General features: G+C 42.8%; 2 protein-coding genes and 1 long non-coding RNA gene across 3 annotated transcripts in view; all 3 read right to left on the reverse strand.

Moving 5' to 3' along the window:
* The window catches only part of znf574 (zinc finger protein 574), a 40084-nt gene extending 38129 nt beyond the window's left edge, over positions 1 to 1955 (reverse strand). Inside the window, exon 1 of the mRNA XM_084052504.1 lies at positions 1883 to 1955. The gene's annotated coding sequence lies outside the window, so the exon portion shown is untranslated. The remainder of the gene's footprint in view (positions 1 to 1882) is intronic.
* Positions 1956 to 7910: 5955 nt separating this feature from the next.
* On the reverse strand, positions 7911 to 8602 carry LOC311042023. Its single transcript, XR_014600450.1, has 2 exons — positions 8255 to 8602; positions 7911 to 8222 (listed from the first exon to the last, which is right to left on the reverse strand). It is a non-coding gene; the product is annotated as an uncharacterized lncRNA (long non-coding RNA).
* A 1666-nt stretch (positions 8603 to 10268) lies between these two features.
* gsk3ab (glycogen synthase kinase 3 alpha b) overlaps positions 10269 to 19520 on the reverse strand; it is a 30056-nt gene continuing 20804 nt past the window's right edge. Inside the window, exons 6-10 of the mRNA XM_084053023.1 lie at positions 17878 to 18082; positions 16311 to 16406; positions 12325 to 12511; positions 11529 to 11606; positions 10269 to 10897 (exon numbers count right to left, since the gene is read on the reverse strand). Coding sequence (XP_083909149.1) covers positions 10830 to 10897; positions 11529 to 11606; positions 12325 to 12511; positions 16311 to 16406; positions 17878 to 18082 — 634 coding nt within the window. The 3' untranslated portion in view covers positions 10269 to 10829. The remainder of the gene's footprint in view (positions 10898 to 11528; positions 11607 to 12324; positions 12512 to 16310; positions 16407 to 17877; positions 18083 to 19520) is intronic.

Below are 19520 nucleotides of genomic sequence, written 5' to 3' on the forward strand. Positions count from 1 at the left end.
TGCCTGGCCTCGCTCACTGGCCACAGGCCAAACCAGCCTCACATTGCAGTGCACTAGCAAAAAAACACTCTGCTCAAATAACGGAACAATGAGAGGTGGGGTGGGTGTTCACAATAGAAATAAATAGATAAGTAATTCAAGATATCAGCTTATCTTTAAGGGACAGAGGGATGCTATCAATGCATTTGGTTTCATAGTAGATACCTGGGGGATGTTTCAATGACAAGTTTTCATATGAAGCAGTGGACTTAATATGTCAGATATTGTACACTCTTGTTAGGGTCAAAAGCGTGTGTGTCTGTGTGTGTGTGTGTGTGTGTGTGTGTGTGTGTGTGTGTGTGTGTGTGTGTGTGTGTGTGTGTGTGTTTGATTGATTGATGTACTTTATTTAGTAAGACATGAGAACAACAGTACATGGACGTACAAATTCACAATACAAGGTCTACTAAACTGGAAGGCTCATAAAGCACTAAGCTTGTTTAAAATGAGATCCCCACACACACAAATCATGATGACATATAAGCGACAGACACAGTGTGTGTGTGTGTGTGTGTGTGTGTGTGTGTGTGTGTGTGTGTGTGTGTGTGTGTGTGTGTGTGTGTGTGTGTGTGTGTGTGTGCGTGTGTGTGTGTGTGGCCTGTCAGAAAAGGTTATGCGGTCAGGACAGTAGCCTATAGTAGATTATCAGGCCGGCTGTAGACAAGGCACCAAAATAATCCTTCACCCTGATATGGTGAAGTCTCCCCCTGGTATCAATACCCATGTGTCTCCACTACCAATGACAGCCAGGGTCCACTACAACAATCATTTCATAATGTCAAGTGTATTTTCTCTCAACATTTACATCCATCTGATGACCAATACTTTTGGTCTTAAGCTTGTGAACATATCTTGTACATATTTCTTATGTCTCATACCAGTAAGTTGTTAGCTGTATGACGTTCTGTATAGTATTGTGTATATCTGTCTGTCTCTTATATGTCAACATGATTTGTGTGTGTGGCAACTCATTTTAAACAAGCTCAGTGCTTAATGAGTCTTCCAGTTTAGTAGACCTTGTATTGTGAATTGTACTTCCATGTACTGTTTCTCATGTCTTACTAAATAAAGTACATCAATCAAACAATTGCCACCTCGTTAATTGTATACGTTGTCTATTCCAAAGTAGTAGATCTACAAGCTCACAAGGAGTCACATTTTGATGTTGTGTACATCTGGTATATTCGAAAAATGTTGAACATTTGGGGACATTTTAAAAAACTTTGTTTTTTTTTTAAACAATTTGGACTACAGTGATCCCAAAATGCCCCAAAAATATTGATGCTGGGGTTCATTTGGTCTCGACAACAACCTACACCTCTACAGTAAAGCTACCAGTACCAGCCTATGACAGTCCCAGTCGTTAGCATGCCTTAGCTGCTAAGGCTTAGCACAATGCTAACCAGCAAAGAAGAAGACGGCCATCTCACTACACTGGCGTTAACGTTTCCCCCCGTATAGCAGCGTTGTAGCTAAGAGGCTAACAGCTACAGATAACTGGTGTTGGTCAATCAAAACGGTATCAATGTAACGAGGTTTGTGTGAAACTGAACACGTCTGTCTGCACTTGTAGCGACGGTGTTTACTTTCTTCTGTCCATGAGAAGAGCAGAAGAAGAAGACGAAGAAGGAGAAGAAGAAGGAATGGACCGAAGAAGAAGGGCGGATAGGAGACGCTTCTTCGGTGGTATATAATGGCGGCCATGCACTAAAAGTTCACCGTTAGTTGTCTGTCTCCCCCCGCCGAAATCCTCCATAGCAGCACATACAGTATGTCACTATGCACACTGTCCCGTCCGCTTAAAATAAGTACACATATCATACAGCATACTGCAATAACTCACCGAACTCGGACGTTCTCCGTGTCAATAGAGGAAATAGTAGTTGGGCAGACACTCAGCACAAGTGTGTTTTCTCCTGCATGTAAAGGAGGCTTGGAGCTGATAGGCTGTCGCGGTCATTCCAGAGACCAATAGTATTCAACCTCAGAGACTTTGGATCCCAAAGGCGCGCGACCACTGCGGTCTGCGCGCTGCTTTGGGAGGGTGGGCACCAGAGTGGGCACCTGTTCAATCCGGGCACTGGTTCTCAATGTGGGGTCCAGGTCAGGGACCCCCATGGTTCTTTGAGAGGGTTCCAGGGTTCCCCAGCTAAATAATTGGCCCCAGATTTTGGGCCCCCAAAGATAAATAAATAATTGTATTGTATACGTAGCCTATATCAAACAGGGGGGTCCTTGACATTATTTACATTTAAATTATAATTTCACTTTCATTCAATTCACTTGAAATGATTTAAATTCTAAATCTCACCACACTGACTGTGAATCGCTTTATCAGTACAATTATGACATTTTTTATGTAATTACATTTTTCCCATGTCAGGGTCCCTAGGACAGAATCATTTGGTTACTTGGGAAGATGAATCTGGCAATTCCTCGCCCTGATGAACAGATGAAGACTAGAAGCACCTTCAATACACTTTTAAGACATTTTTTATCTCCTGTGAGCACCCGGTTGGCCTCTGTGTTTTTTCTCCATGAATCTGGCAATGTTTAACTTCATGTAACAACTTTAGTTTACTGTAACAATTTGTCTCCAGCTAGCTTTACAACTTCACCTTACTGAGACTGTAAGCCGGAAACAACATAAATCAAGGGAGAGAAGATTCTCACCACTATAAGTTCTAACCAAAACATAACCCAACCACTGAACATTAGTTAGGATTTTTTATTTTCTTATCAGACTGACAGGGCCACTGTACATGTAGCTACACCAACCTTCAATTCCTTCCCACTCATTTCCATTTAACTATGACCTTGTTACATCCAGCTCCTTTTACGTGTGGGATCAAGCCAAGTACCAGCATGTAATGAGGGAGTGTTGGAGTAGTTACCCGCTGAAGGTGAATTTCCTCCTGACATCTTTTCATCTTCTTTTATAAAATAATAACGTTGACTCAGAGATCTCTCTCTCTCTCTCTCTCTCTCTCTCTCTCTCTCTCTCTCTCTCTCTCTCTCTCTCTCTCTCTCTCTCTCTCTCTCTCTCTCTCTCTCTCTCTCTCTCTCTCTCTCATACATACCCCATGAGCACTCCATTACACCCAGGTTTATGTGTGCTTATTTTTGACACACAAAAATAGCAACAACAAATCCCCATGTCCCAAAATAGGGACACCAGGTTAAAAGTGGTTTAAATCACCATCCGAAAAATCTAACATCTAGCAACCAGCTGGGGTCACTGGATTGTGTCCTCCTTGTCCAGCTTTTCTCAGGTGAGGGACAGTATTATATAGACTGGCTGGCATTACTCTACTCCTCCTCTCCCAGAATTGCACCATGCCCCTTCTGTGCCCTGCTGGCTGATTGGGAAGGAAGGCGACCATCTCCTTCCAGTCAGAACATCTAACCTGCCTCCAAAATGGTATCAAAGAGTCAGCCGGGCATCGAGCCAGAGAGAGAGAGAGGGGAGCCTGAGCTGGTACCTACTCAGTCACCACAGAAAACTGTGCAGGATAACATTATTCAACCTTGACACATCATATCAGTGTGTTGGGAGGACAGACACAGCAGACATGTTGTCCAGTGAAAGATGCGGTTCACAGACTGCAGAGACCCAGGAGGGAGGATATGTCATGTCACGCTGCATTGATTGCTCATCAACTTCAACTATAACTAGCTGTTCTGCTTCTTCTTTTTCTTTCCTTCCTCCATCCGTGTCTCATTGGCCACAGTTACATGGACACTCATGTATTCATTCAGAATGAATTCATTCCGAATGAACTCATTCTGAATAGAGGAATCTGATCCACTCACCTGTTTACATGGGACCTGAATAAAAGTATTCCTCGTTTACACGACCAAAGCATTCATTCAGAATATAACTTTTGACATGCGCAAAGTGGTTCCCGCCTCCGCCCGGGCATGGACCAGGGGCCACTACCCGGAGCAGAGCTTCCCCTGGTGGGCATGGGAGGAGGCAATAGCCCCCTTGTGCCTCCGCGGCGGCGGAGGTCTATCGGTCGTAGGCAGGCCGGTAAGCAACGCACCGACTCCTGGCCAGGCAGCGTTGTATGCGGTGCAAGCCTGTGTTCCTTTGTCATCGCCGTTTTAATGCAAAAGTAGCAGATCTACAAGTTCAGACCAGTTTCTTTTTTTGTATTGGTACCAGACACGGTAAAACGTAGGCTATCCTATAGTATTTGTCACATTTCTCATGTAGGTACCGTACGATGATGTCATCGCGCATTCGCACATGGTCATTATAATAATAAATGGAGAGAGAGAGAGAGAGAGAGAGAGAGAGAGAGAGAGAGAGAGAGCGCAACACTACAGTCTATGATCAATGCGTTTCTGCGTTTACGTGTGGATAGGGATTTTAAAAAAAAATCTTTGTCATGTGGCCAGGGATTCTTTTTAAAAACTGAGGACTAAAATACCTGTTTAGAAAAAGATCCCAGCAATCCTCAGAGCGTCCGTTCTCTTACAGGCTTATTAAATGACGCTATTAGAATCATTAATTTTATCCCGCAGGATCGAGCGCTTCTCAGCACCAACCGTGGCTGAATTAGAGATTTGATAGGTCATTTTTGGACAATTCTGACAGCCCTACTAAGCACAGACATGCGCAAAGGATTGCATGTATTCCAAACGGACAGGAGCGTTTGGAATAAAGTGTTTACATGGTCAATTCCGATTGATTTAACCCGATTCAAACGGTCTATACCACCCCTCCTATTCCGAATGAAAATGCATTCGGGTCAGACTGGAATGGAATATTCTATTCCAATTGGGGTGTTTACATGAGCAAATCTATTCGGAATGAATTCATCCATTCATCCATTCCGAATAGAAGTGTATTCATTCCGAATACAACTGTCCATGTAACTGTGGCCACTGTCCTCTGCACAACTCCTTTCTTTCTATCACCCTGAATGAATTTCAATCGAACAAGGGTATTTTCCCTCTTTCTCACCATTCTCTGTCTCTCGTGTCAGCTGTTTGTGTGTGGCTTTTGCAAATAGGCTTTTGTCAACAAGTTGAGGTAGTTGGTACAGATACAATGTGTAGACAAAATGTTAATATTAATATCTATATACTGTTTAAAACAAGGTGAGCATGAAACGTATGGCTATTATATGCAGACAGAACATTCCTACTCATAGGATTTGGAAACTGTGCAGTAAGTAGACCTAGTAAGAAAAACTTTTCAACTTTCCAACTTTCCAAAGTGTGGTGGTGATATTTTGTATAATCATATGATCTAAATTAGAAAACTTGGGTTCATTTTTAGAGCCAATCTCCAGAAATGAGGGGGTTCCAATGAGGAAAAGTGTTCATTCAGCCGAACTGGCCCAGACCTGAGGGCTAGGGTTAAATTTAATAAAGACATTTTGATAAAGCACCGGGTGGTGGAGATTCTGCAGTCGGTGCCTATAAATATTTTGTATTGAACATGGCGAGGAGAGAAGAAAGTTCACTGACACCCTGAGACTTCATTAAATCCTGCCCTCCTTTGCAGCGCTGAAGAGGAGAACCTCATCAGCTGTTAAAAAAAAAGAAAAGAAAAGCGTGTCCCCGGGGGGGACAGCTGTGTGGGTGAGATGGTCCTTATTAATCTCTCAGCATGGGGAATGAAGATTATACGGCCATGTTTTGGGATGTGTTGAATATTCGCAAAGCCTGGGAGTGGGGCAAGGACTGTGAATATCATCATACCACCATACATAGTATGAGATGAGATTGCCTTTCACGAAGCCTCTGGCGACAGCTTTGCAGTGTATAATATGATTGGTCAGTGAACCAGTGGTTCCCGACTAGAGCCCGACCAATATATCAAGTTAGGCCGATCGGCCATTATTTGACTTTTTTGACAACAGTACCTGCAATTATGCAGCTGATCCGATTTTTTTACCTTCAAATGTTTTTCAAAAACATCAGATCTACAAGCTCACAACGCATGTTGATTGGTTGTTCCATTCATCCATCCATCCATCTTCAACCAGGTCGCGGGGGTAACAGTTCCAACAGAGATTTTTAAAATTGTAAATAGGGCATAAGTGGTTAAATAAAAGTTTAGTTTAGTTTATGTGTATATTTTATATTTAATTGTTTGCATGTTCATTGTAGTTATTATAGTTTTATCAAAATTATGTGTTAGTTATTTGTGTTTGCTTTTTCTAAATGTTTGTGAAATAGAAACTCAATCAAATGCAAGTTTTTCAAATTGATCGACATGCATGGTCTAGGCTGCAAAGATCTTGCATTGGTTGGGCTCTGTTCCTGACAGTAGCAACCACACAAGCAGTGACCCTAGAGGCCATAATGCATCGGTCACAAGCCTACGATGGCAGCAGCCATGCCTACTTTACATCAGGCCTCGTCTCTCCTTCTGTGTTGAGGTCGATACTAAGGTCTATACTAAGGTCGATACTAAGGATACCGAGGTCTCTCCTTCTGTGTTGAGGTCAATACTACATTTTACTAAGTCTGCTGAGTACCATTCTTGGGCTCCAGAGACTCTGACTAGAACAAGTCTGTGTGATTTGTGTGCACATTGAACATACAGACATATGGATGTAATAAGGGTTGGGGAGCAGGGGACAGGTAGGTTTATTGACAAATTAGTGTTGGAAGTACGTGCTGTATATACTGTATTTAGATATATACATATCGATAAAACTACGTTGACACGTTTACAGGTAATTACACGTGTTAGGAGAATTTGTATCTCAATGTTCTTCGACCTTGCTACTGTCAAAACCGCAAATACAACCAGTCACAAACCAACAGGCCTAAAATGTTTTAATTTAGACAGCATGTGTTTTAGACCAGTCATGTTTCCTGAATCTTTGATAGTTTGACACTGAATGTGTTGCCAAGCTGGCAGATTTGCTGACTGCCATATTGATGTCGTCTTATTGATTTGCTTTCTGGACACATTTGTGATTTTGCTTAACTTCATACTTTTCACAGCGCAATGCAGCTACAGTATACAAAAATAAAGGAAACTTTGAATAAAACCTTTCAAAGGCAGACTAATGTTTCAGTTCTCATACATGCCTGTAAGGTATTGAAGTGAAACTCTACTGATAGTTTAAACTCAGGCTCTCAGAGATCACTGAACACATTACCGCTGATTCATACTGTTATGTCCATTTACTCCAATCATTCAAGGAGGTGAACTACATACAATAATAATAATAAATAATGAAGATAATAATGTGTACATACATTGGAATAACGAGAATCTGTCCACAAGTTAATTTGAAGCGGTTGAATGAAGATACAATGACAACAACCTAAGTTTCCTTTAGCCAAACACAGCAGGGTTTGCTCTTTCTTTTTGCCACCCTTCAAGCATATCATTGGCCTTTACCAAAATACACACATGGGGGTTTTCCAGCAGGCAGACTGCATCCTGAATTTCTAGTATAAGACAGGTGTCTCCCCCTTCTCCTGACAGATCTGTCAATGTCCTCCTATAGATGAATCGATTTGGAGAAACACTCCTTAAAACAACATGGTCCCTCATGGCTTCCTGGCCTCTGTCTGCCACCCCTCAGCTTGGCACACATCCCCACTTCATTAGCATGCTTCAGACTGAATGCAGTTACCACGGCAGCGGGGAAAACGCTTCCCCCCAAGCTTGGGGGGACTATTATTTGTTGACAGACTTGTTTGTCGATGTTGTCGTTTTAACAGTCGCTTTACAGTATTCAGTGTCAACAAAACACTTCAAAATACACTGTCGTAGCACCAGCCGTTAACATGTCACATCTGCTGCTCTGTGAAAACCGGGGTGACATGTACAGTAACAGTGTGTGTAGGCACAATGCTCAGTTAAACCACCACACGTTATTAAAACATGGACATTTTACGGCTAATGTTTCATCACTTTATTAATGAGTTTAATTATTTTGACCAACAAACAAAAACAGTCTCTCTCCCTCCATCCCTCTCTCTCTCTCTCTCTCTTGCTCTTTACATCATCTCCATTATTCAACCGTTCTGTTCCCAAAAAATGAAAACCCCCCCCCCCCCCCTTGGGCGTTAAAAACACCAGGATCACAATGAATTAAAACCAATGCGTGACAGAAAGAGAGGGGAGAAAAGAAAAGAAAAAAACATTAAAAACCACATTTGACATGTCTTCATTTGAGGAAAACATCAGGAGACGGAGACAGCTGCGCTCACACATTCACACACACACACACACACACACACACACACACACAGCATGCATTCCCAAAGTCTCTCTCTCTCTCTCACACACACACACAGCATGCCCAAAGTCATTCATACACACCATACATTCCCCAAGTCACTCATACACACACACACACACACACACACACACACACACATACATACACACACACCATACATTCCCCAAGTCACTCACGTGAAGCACACGTACACCCAAGTAACAGGTTAGCCCAATTAGCCTACACGCCACACACACATAAGGGGAAAACAAACAAACAAACAAACGACAAAACAAAACACAGAAAGCAAAGGAAAAAGAATGAAAGCAAGAAAGAGCTGATAGAAACAGGTGATGCACATCATCGGACTAACACAACCCGCCCCCCCCCCCCCCCCCCTTCCCCCCCTCTAAACCCACCCGACGACACAGCAATAAATGGCCAGGGCCACGCACACTCCTCGTGCATAATCTGTGTGCATAAGCCCCGCCCCCCCCCATAGACGGCCACCAGAGGCGCGTGTAACATTCCCTTCACATTGAAGTTTTTAACGGAAACCCGTGGTTCCATCTATTGGCCAGCGTGTGTACCTGCAGACGTGTACGTACGTTACATATATACATACATGTACATACATACATATGATGATTGGAGAGAGAAGAGAAAAAAAAGGCAAGGGTTCCAATTGTCCGTATCAGACGTGTACAGTATCTTGGATGTGGAACATTTTGCATGTGTGACATTTATGGACTTAACCCATTGAGACCTGAGGCCGCTTCTAAACATTTTCAAAATCCTAAAAAAAAAAAATCGGAAAAAAATATTTTAAAAATATTTTTTACGATTTTTCAAAAATAGCAGATCTACAAGCTCATAGCGCGGCACTCGGTGCCGCGCTATGAGCTTGTATATCTGCTATTTTTGAATAGCCAAAGAAATCTAAAGTGACACAGATGCGTTCCAGGTATCAATGGGTTAATACAAAGAAAAAGAATTATAATTTGAACATAACCCACTTTCTCTAAACACCCTAGTGGGGGGGGGGGGGCAGAATAACATAAAACAGCCCCCGCGACCCCCTTTCGGAGATACAATAAATAAAAAGGTTCATCATGACAACATTTATTGGTAGGGTGGAGAAGCCAAAACAAGGCAAAACGAGAGTGTAAAATGGAGGGAGAGAGAGAAGAACAAAAAACAAAAAAAAAAGGGAGAAAAAAAAAGAGAGAAACATTTTGTTGTGGTTCGTATTTTTTTTTTTTCCCCAACCCTGAAACCCAGGGACTGAAATGAAATCGTATTTACAGACTGAGACTGAGGATAAAGGAGGCCCGGGTTCGCTGCTGCGACCGACCCCCTGTTCTACGAGAGAGAAAAAAAAAAAAAAGAAAAAAAAAAATTACAAGAACAATATAATAACAATAATAACAAAAAAAATAACAAAATAAAATAAAAGGTACATGATATTTACAGTTTAGCAGTGAGAGAGGGGGAGGAAGGAGGGGAAGGAGGAAGAGGAGGAGGATATTTGTAGGAATGGAGGGGAAGGCTCCACCAGTGGTTGAGGTTTGGATGTCAGTGAATGTTAAGTGTGCCATGGCCGGGCTTAGGGTGTGGATGGATGTTTGGGAGAAAAGCTGCTAAAACACCTAAAACGCAAAAAAAAAAAAAAAAAAAAGGACCAAATTTGTGCACTGCTTCTGTTTGGTATCGATATGGCATAAAACAAAATAAAACAAATTAATAATCCATTCCGTTCCACCGTTTGTCGAGGAATGAACCGGACAAACATTTTAAAGTAGAGTTCAGAATAAAGGGAGTGACTGATAAGTCGTCAGCGTCAAGTCTCTCTACAAGGTGTGTAACAAAACCACCACCATTTTGTAACTCGACGAAATAGTGATTGTCAATGTCGTAGTAGGTCAGGCCTTGAGAGAGAGGCCCTGATGCCCCAACTCTGCAGCCTACCTGCTCTCCTAACCCCCGCACCCCCCCCCCCCCCCCCCCCCCCCAACGAGTTCTCCAGCACCACTGCGCCACATAAAATTTGCTAAAACATATAAATAAAAACATCAAAAAAGGGATAAAAGTCAATTGTCATTTGATTATAATACAGGCAATCCTATCTTCTGATCCACATAACACACACACAAACAGGGCAGCTCCGCCTCCCGACTCCGTCTCCCAAACACCATGGCCTTAACCCCACCCTTTTGATACTCCCACCAAACCCATCAGGCTAGACTGGGAACCCGGGGCTGAGAATTGCAGCTTATTATCAAGTCCAAAGCATCCCACCGCGACGTGCACCGACGCAACCGACACTCTCCTCAAGCCCAAAGCCACAGAATTCCGTTCTAAACCAGAAACGTTTAGTGTCCCAGCGAGGACAGGAGAGTGATGTAGAGTGTTTTGTGCGTGGATGTGTATGGGTGGGTGGGTGGGTGAGTGGGGAGGGGGTTTGTTCATTTTGAGAAGTTTGGAGCCAGTGGGGGAGGTATAGGGGTGGAAGAATGGCAAAAGGAGGGAGGGGATAGGGGGTGAGGAGAAAGATGAGAGGGAGGATGGGAGGGAGGGATGGGTTGCTCAGGTACTGTTGTTGATGGATCCGGGTGCTGAGCTGGACTGGGCGGGACTGTCTGACACACTGCCCTCTGCAGGTGAAGAAAGAGAAGAGAGATTAGCTATACACAAACTTCAATCACAAATAGATTATCTCTCCATCTTGTAGGACTAGTTACAAATCAAAAGATTCCGTCACACTGTCAACACTTTGCATTGACAAAAATAAAAACAAAATAGTGGCAGATAATTTCAGCACAATATTGGTTACTAGTATAGTCCCGAGTACAGTGCGTGTGTGTGTATATATATATTATATACACACACACACAATACAAATGGGCATTGCAAAGAAGCTTCCATTTCTGATAATGTGGCTCCAATACCTACATGTCATTTATCACAACATACTGTACAACACATCATGTTGTCCCAACTATGACGTATGCACTAGTACAGATAACGTTATCTTGCACATGCATTCTGTTCTCAATCGCCGTCCCATTTATTATGGGATGCCATTTCATGTTATCTGAAACGTTATGCTGTCATCTGCTGTTTGCACTGTGGCCACTTATTGCCATGCGTCTGTCCATGTATGTCATGGCGGTTTGCACTTTAGTTTTGTTATTCTGTGGACAAATTGTAATTTTCCCCAACAGTGCCAGTCACAAAGGCAGTAAAAGCTTGCCATCAAATCGGCTGTCAAGTGTGTGTACGTACCATGCGAGGCAGGCGACGTCTGTGCACGAGCGTGAGGGGGAATGAGCGTGGAGTTCAAAAGGGGCTGGATAGACAGCTCTGCAGAGAGCACAACACAAAGACACAAGAAAGAAATTGAAGAACACAAGAAATACGTCATTTTTTGTCATGCGATAAAGTATAACTAAATCTTCAGCAGGAAAGTGTGAGAGAGACAGTTGTATAAGAACAGTGCTTTTCAACCCGTTTCATATCAAGGTCCATTATTTATTTGGCATTTGAGCCACGGGAACCACCATTTGATGATATTTAGACTCTCAGACCCAATGAATATTTTGTTATCTTGGATAAGATTTTGTCTGCAATTCCATGCTGTATTGATGTTGGTAACATAGGATATAACAGGCAAATGTTGATCAAATAACAATTATTTAATTAAGTAATGCAGATGTTTAACAATAATTTAACTCTTGGGAGCGTAAAATGAAACCAAATGGACCCGTAAGGGTCCATTTGGTTTCATTTTACGCTCTCAAGAGTTAAAGATCTATAAGAGTCCACACGGTTACCAACTGTCCATCATTTAGCTGGGGACCACCCGGAACCCCCTCAAGGACCACTGGTGGTCCCCGGACCACTGGTTGAGAACCACTGGTATAGAACAACAAAATAGTGATTGAGAGAGAAACAAAGACAAGGAATACTGAGCAGAAAGACCTGCTGGGACGTAGAGGAAGTTCACTGAGTGGTCAGAGACAGAGGCCAGGAGGAAGGCCCGGGGGTGGGGGGGTGGACACACACACACACACACACTTACCAACAGGGCTGAAGTTGAAGAGGAGAGGCAGCTCTCGTCCACTGGGCAAGCGAGTATTGGGCTGGCGCAGCTCGTCAAAGAAGGCGTGGGCGCAGGCCTCGAGCGGAGACAGCCGGGTCACTGGCGTGTACTCCAGCAGGCGGGAGCACAGCGAGATGGCCTCCGGAGGGGTACGGGGCTTAAACACCTATAAAAAGACAGAAATAAGAAACGAAGATGTATTTGAATGACAGGTTTTAAGCCATTTAGACCTGGAACGCATCCGTGTCATTTTTAGATTTGAGCTAAAAAACATTATTTTACACTTTGGAGCGCGGCACCGAGTGCCGCGCTATGAGCTTGTAGATCTGCTATTTTTGAAAAAACTTGAAAATGTGTGTAAATCTTTGAATATATATATTTTTTAAGCGAACATTTTCAACTCAAATCTTTGCTTCTGGGGGGTCCCTGGAACAAAATATTTTGAGATGGGGGTCCGCCGCCAAATACATATCATTTTGGGGGTCCTCGACATGAAAAAGTTTGAGAACCACTGATATAGAAACATAAGTTTTTCAGAAAACTGTCGGGATTTACAAGATATTTGTAGAATCTGCTTCAGGTCTTAATGGGTTAACCTTTATTCTTTCAATTATTTTTTTTTAATGGCAGAGAGGAGAGAATACTGTCTATTTCCCTTTAACAATGCACTACACCAGGTGGTGTCAAACTACTGTGGTGGAATCTCTCGGAGACGGAGTATAAGGCACTTTGAGCAAAAGATGACAGACCTGTCTGCATGTTCACTATTTATTCAGCAGAAAATACATTTTCCAACATTAGTTCTAGGTCTAATCTAAGCAAGCGCGAGAGAGAGCAGGCGGCGGCGGCGGAAGGCTCCTTCATTCAGTTTCAGGCAGATTATTATACCCGCTTTCTTTCTCTATCCAGGCAGACAGAATCCAATCTATTCTTACCTACCAATCACAAGGTGTTTTAATCCTATGAGTTATCCTTCATCCAGCATCAGCATTCATGTTGATATCCTAATATTATGTCCTCCTGTCTCCTTCCCATCGTTATTTAAATGAGAACCTTTAGTGACCAGGCCAGTATACACACAAGTGTCCAGTAGCTGGTCAGTGTGACCCTTCCAGATATCATGTGTCATCACTCTTAATATAGCTTTAACCCATTAAGACCTGGAACGCATCCGTGTCATTTTTTGATTTGAGCTGAAAAGCATTATTTTACACTTTGGCTATTCAAAAATAGCAGACATACACAGGGGTGCACATAACTGGTGCGCAGGTGCGCATGCGCACCCAAAATAAAAAATGCGCACCACATCAGGCGACGCGAGGCGCTTTTGCGCACCAACAGCTGGGACAGGAATTTCCAAGCTTTTATTTTTTAGCAAAACTAAAAAATAAAAGCCTGGAGATCGAGGCTAGGAATTTACTTCCTGAAGCCACACTCACACAATCACTCTAAAGCACCCGTCGGCCCCATACGTACAGCCATTAGGCACAGGGGTAGAGATATGACTCGCGTCGCCTCGCATCGCCTCGCATTGCCTCGCTGCGTGCACGCAGCCAGCAGCGGCTGTTAGAGGCACTCGTCACCGATGATGAACGCACCGTAATGGTGCAAAATATGCCGTGAACGTCCCAATCTGGCAGATAAAATCAGCGCAGCAGCACAGGGCACCAACCTTGGGGGCTTTATCTAACAGCGTGAGAAAAAAAATCGGCGAAAATCGGCGGAATTTAGAAGCAGAGCGTCCTTTTTTTTTCTGGGGTGCTTTGGGCGCACGGGTGGCACACGGGTAAATGACCCGTTTACCAGGTAGGGAGGGGTTTGAATCCTCCGTAGTGCTCAGTGTCTATAAAAACACAATTGGCCATGTTCGTGGGAGGGAGGCCAGGCAGACAGGGTGATCTTTGTCGCTGCGCTAGCGACTCCCTACGGGCTGGGGGTGGCGCCTGTCAGCAGGGGGTGTTGATGAACAGGAGGAGTAGGACGGAGGAGGTGTTCTGGCAGGTGAGCCAGTAAGGTACAGCTGTGGCAACAGAAAGATGTGTGGGAGGGGTAATTAGCATGATGATGACTCGCTGTTGCCATGCCGGTGCAGCTGCTGTTGTTGTGACCATTGAAAACAATGGCGGCAGCAGGTAAACATCCACCGTGAGAGAAAACGCCTCCCGCGAGGGCCCTAATAACATTATCTCCCCCTTGTGCACCAGCACTGCATTGAAGACCACAAGGCACAGAGAATCAGGGGCATTGCAGAAGATTTTTTGGTCAATTAAAGGTCAAATCATTTATTACTCTAGAAGCACCGACATGACTGAAGAAAATCTATTTTACACGAAAAATACACAAATAATATTTATTTGTGTGCTGCATCTTTGCACATCGCAGTGGAGAGTCGTCGTCGTTCTGGTACCGAGGCATTATTATGTAGCAAACGCCTAAAAATACCATTTTACTGTAGTAATCAAAACGGTTAATGTTATTACAGCCAAGGAAGGGACTCAAACATCAGCAATTTGATGCTCTTTTGTCTGCCACACTGAAGTCCACTGGTTGGAAAGAGGGACTGTGCTCAAATATTTCTTTCGATTATGCTACATCTGGAACAATAAAAGTTTCACTGACTGTGCTTAAATTGTGCTGGTGCTCACCAATAGAGTACCAGTTCTGCTGACTTTTGTCCACCCGAGTACCTTTATTATGTATGAGTACGTACTGCCACTTACTGGTGAATCTATGTACGCTTGTTGGGGAGCCCCAATGCTTTCAAGGCTGCCTGTGTTCTCCTGGTGTACTTGAGAAAATGTCCATGGCATTCATCATTTATATTTCATCTAAATGTGTTCTTTGGTCCAACTACAATCTATGCGTGTTTGGAAACATGAGGGAATGTACACTGAGGTGGCTTATACTTTTAAATATTTTAAATAAATTGAATTGTCCTATTTGTGGAAAATCAATACTGGTACAGAAAACCTAACCTCAAATGTTCAGGCTTCTGATAACCATATTAACAGCACTGACCCACACTCAGTCATAGAACACACGGTGCGCACCATAGCCGTTGGATGCTTGGACAATGCAGACTGAAAGCTCCTGTATACACCTGACAAAGTATGAAATGCAAACAACATATGGAGTATACACATTCCCATTTAGATCTGAAATCAATAGACTAATTCAATAGACTAATTCTGTTACCCATCATGTTGTGTGTGTTGTTGTGACTGGGAAAATACTATAACTGCATTGGTGCCTTTCAGCATTGGGAGCATGAACGCACTGACAAAAAGAACAAAGTTGTATTTTGAACAATCCCGTCCGCATCATGGAAGAGTTGGGCAACTACTTTACCCCACACAGATGCCCCAGATGTTAACCACTTAAACCCCATATGGTTGAGCGGAGTCCCTCAGAGCATTTTTCTGAAAATAGCCTCGTCGATCTGCCATTTTCTGTGAAAGCTTTACCCACAATACGGATGCTGGGGTTTAAGTGGTTAACATTTGATGGAGACATCAAAGAAATCAAAGAAAGGCAGTACACAATAAAGAGCCAAGTAAGTCCAAGTTGTCCTTTGAAACAATGAGGAAAACCACAAAAACACACAATCCACAACAGATTGTCTTACCAATTGCCAATGATGCAATAAATCAAGTTTGGAAGCAATAATCACTGAGGGGAAAAGGGAATTGATACAAATAGAGAGATGATAGGAAGTACCAGTGGGTTCAAATATTCATCCACATCATTACTCAGAAATAAGGCTTCAATATGCAACACTTTGAATATGGCTTAACTGGTGTTACCAATCAAACTAGGGACTAATGGCTTGTAAAGGAACCCATTCATCATATACTTTGTCCAGATTGGAAATAAACCCATTGTTTTGTATTGGGAAGAAAAAGAAAAGGGGCTTTATGAAACTTCAAACATGAAGCATGCAGGGATTATAGATATAGAAACTGTACCTTTGTCCACGGGTGTGCTTTGATCTGTGGGAATTTGAACTCTGTGTAGTTGGGGTTCATCTCTCGGATCTGCTCTCTCGTTGGAGTCCCCAAAACCTGAGTGTGGAAATCATCAACATGTTATTCATTGTTTGACATTTATTGGACATTATTAAACCCATTAAGACCTGAGGCCGATTTTACAAATGCCTTCTAAATCAGCAGTTCTCACACTTTCAAGATTTTTCAAAGTACAAGCACGCAGTGCAGCACGAAGTGACGCGCTGCGAGCTTGTATATCTGTTCTTTTTTAATAGCCAACGCAAAAATCTAAAATGACACAAATGCTTTCCTGGTTTTAACGGGTTACATTTTCTTTGTTGTCGGGTCAAAACATAGGAGGAGGGATTGTAGATGGTCCATACAGGAGAACAGGAGAGTAAAAAGTTCAGTGACCTGTATTGATTTCAGCTTATTCAAGTTTGTGGCACAAACTCCTGCTCTGGAACCTTTTTCCAGTGAGACGACTGTTTAACAGTCTGTCCTACGTCGTTGGCAAAATGGCACAAACTACTATGTGTGTGTTTAGAAAAGTCATGCGTGGGTCAGGTATAAAATGTATGTCCACAAAATGACTCTTCAGTGATTCACAAAGGTCTCCTGTACCAGCAAAGCTTTTGGCGTGACGGTTTGTGCTAGTTAGCTCTAGTTTGTTCCTGTCAGGGCTTGAGGACAGAGGGTGACGGTGCCTTTGCTATCAGGGCTCCTAAACCTGCCTGAGGAGAAAACACTTTCTTCTTTTGAATTATTTTTTAAAAACACACAAAGGCCTTTCCATAATTCAAATTTTAGTTTCTGGATTCCCTTAACATTTTTATTTCTCACTGCACTTTGTATTTTATTTTATACATGTTTTTTTATTCCATTGAATCGTTTGTATTTATTTCCTTCAGTTTTATGTAAAGCACTTTGCAATTTTGTTAGATAAGTGCTTTATAAATAACGTTTTTATCACTATTAAATAGGTGACAAGTGACAGCCGCCCGCAATAAGCGCTGTGAGCAATTTGTCAACCAAAGACAGTTAACCCATTAAGACCTGAGGTCGATTCTATGAATGTCTTCTAAATCCCAACATTATGCTGAAAAAAAACATATGTTTCTATATCAGTGGTGCTCAAACCTTTTCATGTCAATGAACCCCAAAATTATATGTATTTGGCCGCCGACCCCCATCTCAAAATATTTTGTTCCAGGGACCCCCAGAAGCAAAGATTTGAGTTAATGTTTGCTTTAAAACAATATATATATATATATATTCAAAGATTTGCACACATTTTCACGATTTCTCAAAAATAGCAGATATACAAGCTCATAGCGCGGCACTCGGTGCCGCGCTATGAGCTTGTATATCTGCTATTTTTGAATAGCCCAAAGTGTAAAATAATGCTTTTTAGCTCAAATCAAAAAGTGACACAGATGCGTTCCAGGTCTCAATGCGTTAAAGTGGCCCCAAGGAACTTGAGTGCTAGGAGAGCGACTACTAAGGTCTAATAGGTGTCTCTCTACCGTCTACCATGTCTTCTCACCTTGATAATCTCTACTAGCTGGTCCACCCCGCTGTCCCCGGGGAAGATGGGCTGTCCCAGCAGCAGCTCGGCCAGCACGCAGCCGGCCGACCAGATGTCGATGTTGGACGTGTAGTCGGTGGCGCCGAAGATGAGCTCCGGGGCGCGGTAGTACCGCGAACAGATGTACGACACGTTGGGCTCGCCACGGACCAGCTGCTTCGCACTGGACAGGACAAGATGGACATGATTGGGCGGCGTGGGGGGGATGAGGGCGAGAAAGAGAGGGGAGGCAGGGAGAGATGGAGAAAAAGAGGAGCAAACAATAAGTTAGAAGCAGCAAGGTTGAGGAGGAGAGAGAGAGAGGAGGTAAAGAGAGCATTCACAGGGGTATTACACTTGAGATTGCCAACGTCTGGGAGATTATGACACATTACGACCCTAATCGATAAAAAAACAAGATCACATTTTTACAGACTGGATGCATTTCAGGTCCAGGGTATTCCACACAATATCCAGTTGGGTCAAAAAAGAAGCCAAGCCTGGTGCGCATGCACATGTATTCGAGGGTTTTATGGCTTTTTATATCGGGGATTTTTTAAATCCATCTGTTTAATTATGAAATTGAATGGTGAAAAATAAGCTAAATTAAACACATTTTTAAATATGAACCTCGTATTTTTGATAATTTTGTATAAAAGGACCAACAGGTTTTTTCAAAGAAAGCTGTGAGATCATAGTGCATAAAAGTTATACACAAAATTAAAGAAAGAACGAAGACGGACTCCTCTGAGTTGGCCTTGCCTTTGTGGTGCTCTTTCTTTTTTGTGTGACATGCATCACTCTATAAACCTGATGAAACTATATATCAAATTGGTAGGCCTACTATTAGCAGATCAGCTTGGGAGTCGGGAGCAAAGTAAACTTGACCAGGACGAAGCGGAAACCCATTTGGAATTGCAGGTGTTTGACAAACGCATGTACACATAGCAGTGTTGACTACGGTTTTGATATTTAGTCAACTAAGACTAGACTAAACAATTTCAGAAGACTAAAATAGGACTAAAACTAAATGGTGTGCTATTCAAAAGACTAAATCAGAATTTGCTGTCAAAATTAACACTGACACATAGATGCAGTTAGTGACAGGATATCTTTTGTTTTCGTGCTTCCGCGCAACTGGATCATATGCAAAGCTCACTCTTACGAGGCACAGGCCGACCAGAAAAGATAAGCACCACTCAAAATATAAAAAAAAGGCAGTAAAAAAGATAGCCTGCTGTATATGTTCTAATGTACGGCTATCCGGCCGGCAGCCGGCACTTGTGGAATAGTGGAATACCCTGCGGGTCATGACCTTTTTTCGTCCCCCTAAAATACACATTTTTTTCAAAAACAATCAGAAAAGGAAGTGGTAAAACATGAGTCAGATTCAGACAAGTTGAAATGGATACACAAACAGTGTATCCAAAAGTTACGAAACAAAAACACCTCACACACACACACACACACACACACACACACACACACACACACACACACACACACACACACACACACACACACACACACACACACACACACACACACACACACACACACACACACACACACACACACACACACACACACACACACACACACACACACACACACGGAGCCAG

This window comes from Gymnoscopelus microlampas (genome assembly GCF_963454915.1).
Source record: "Gymnoscopelus microlampas genome assembly, chromosome: 3".
Lineage (NCBI taxonomy): Eukaryota > Metazoa > Chordata > Actinopteri > Myctophiformes > Myctophidae > Gymnoscopelus > Gymnoscopelus microlampas.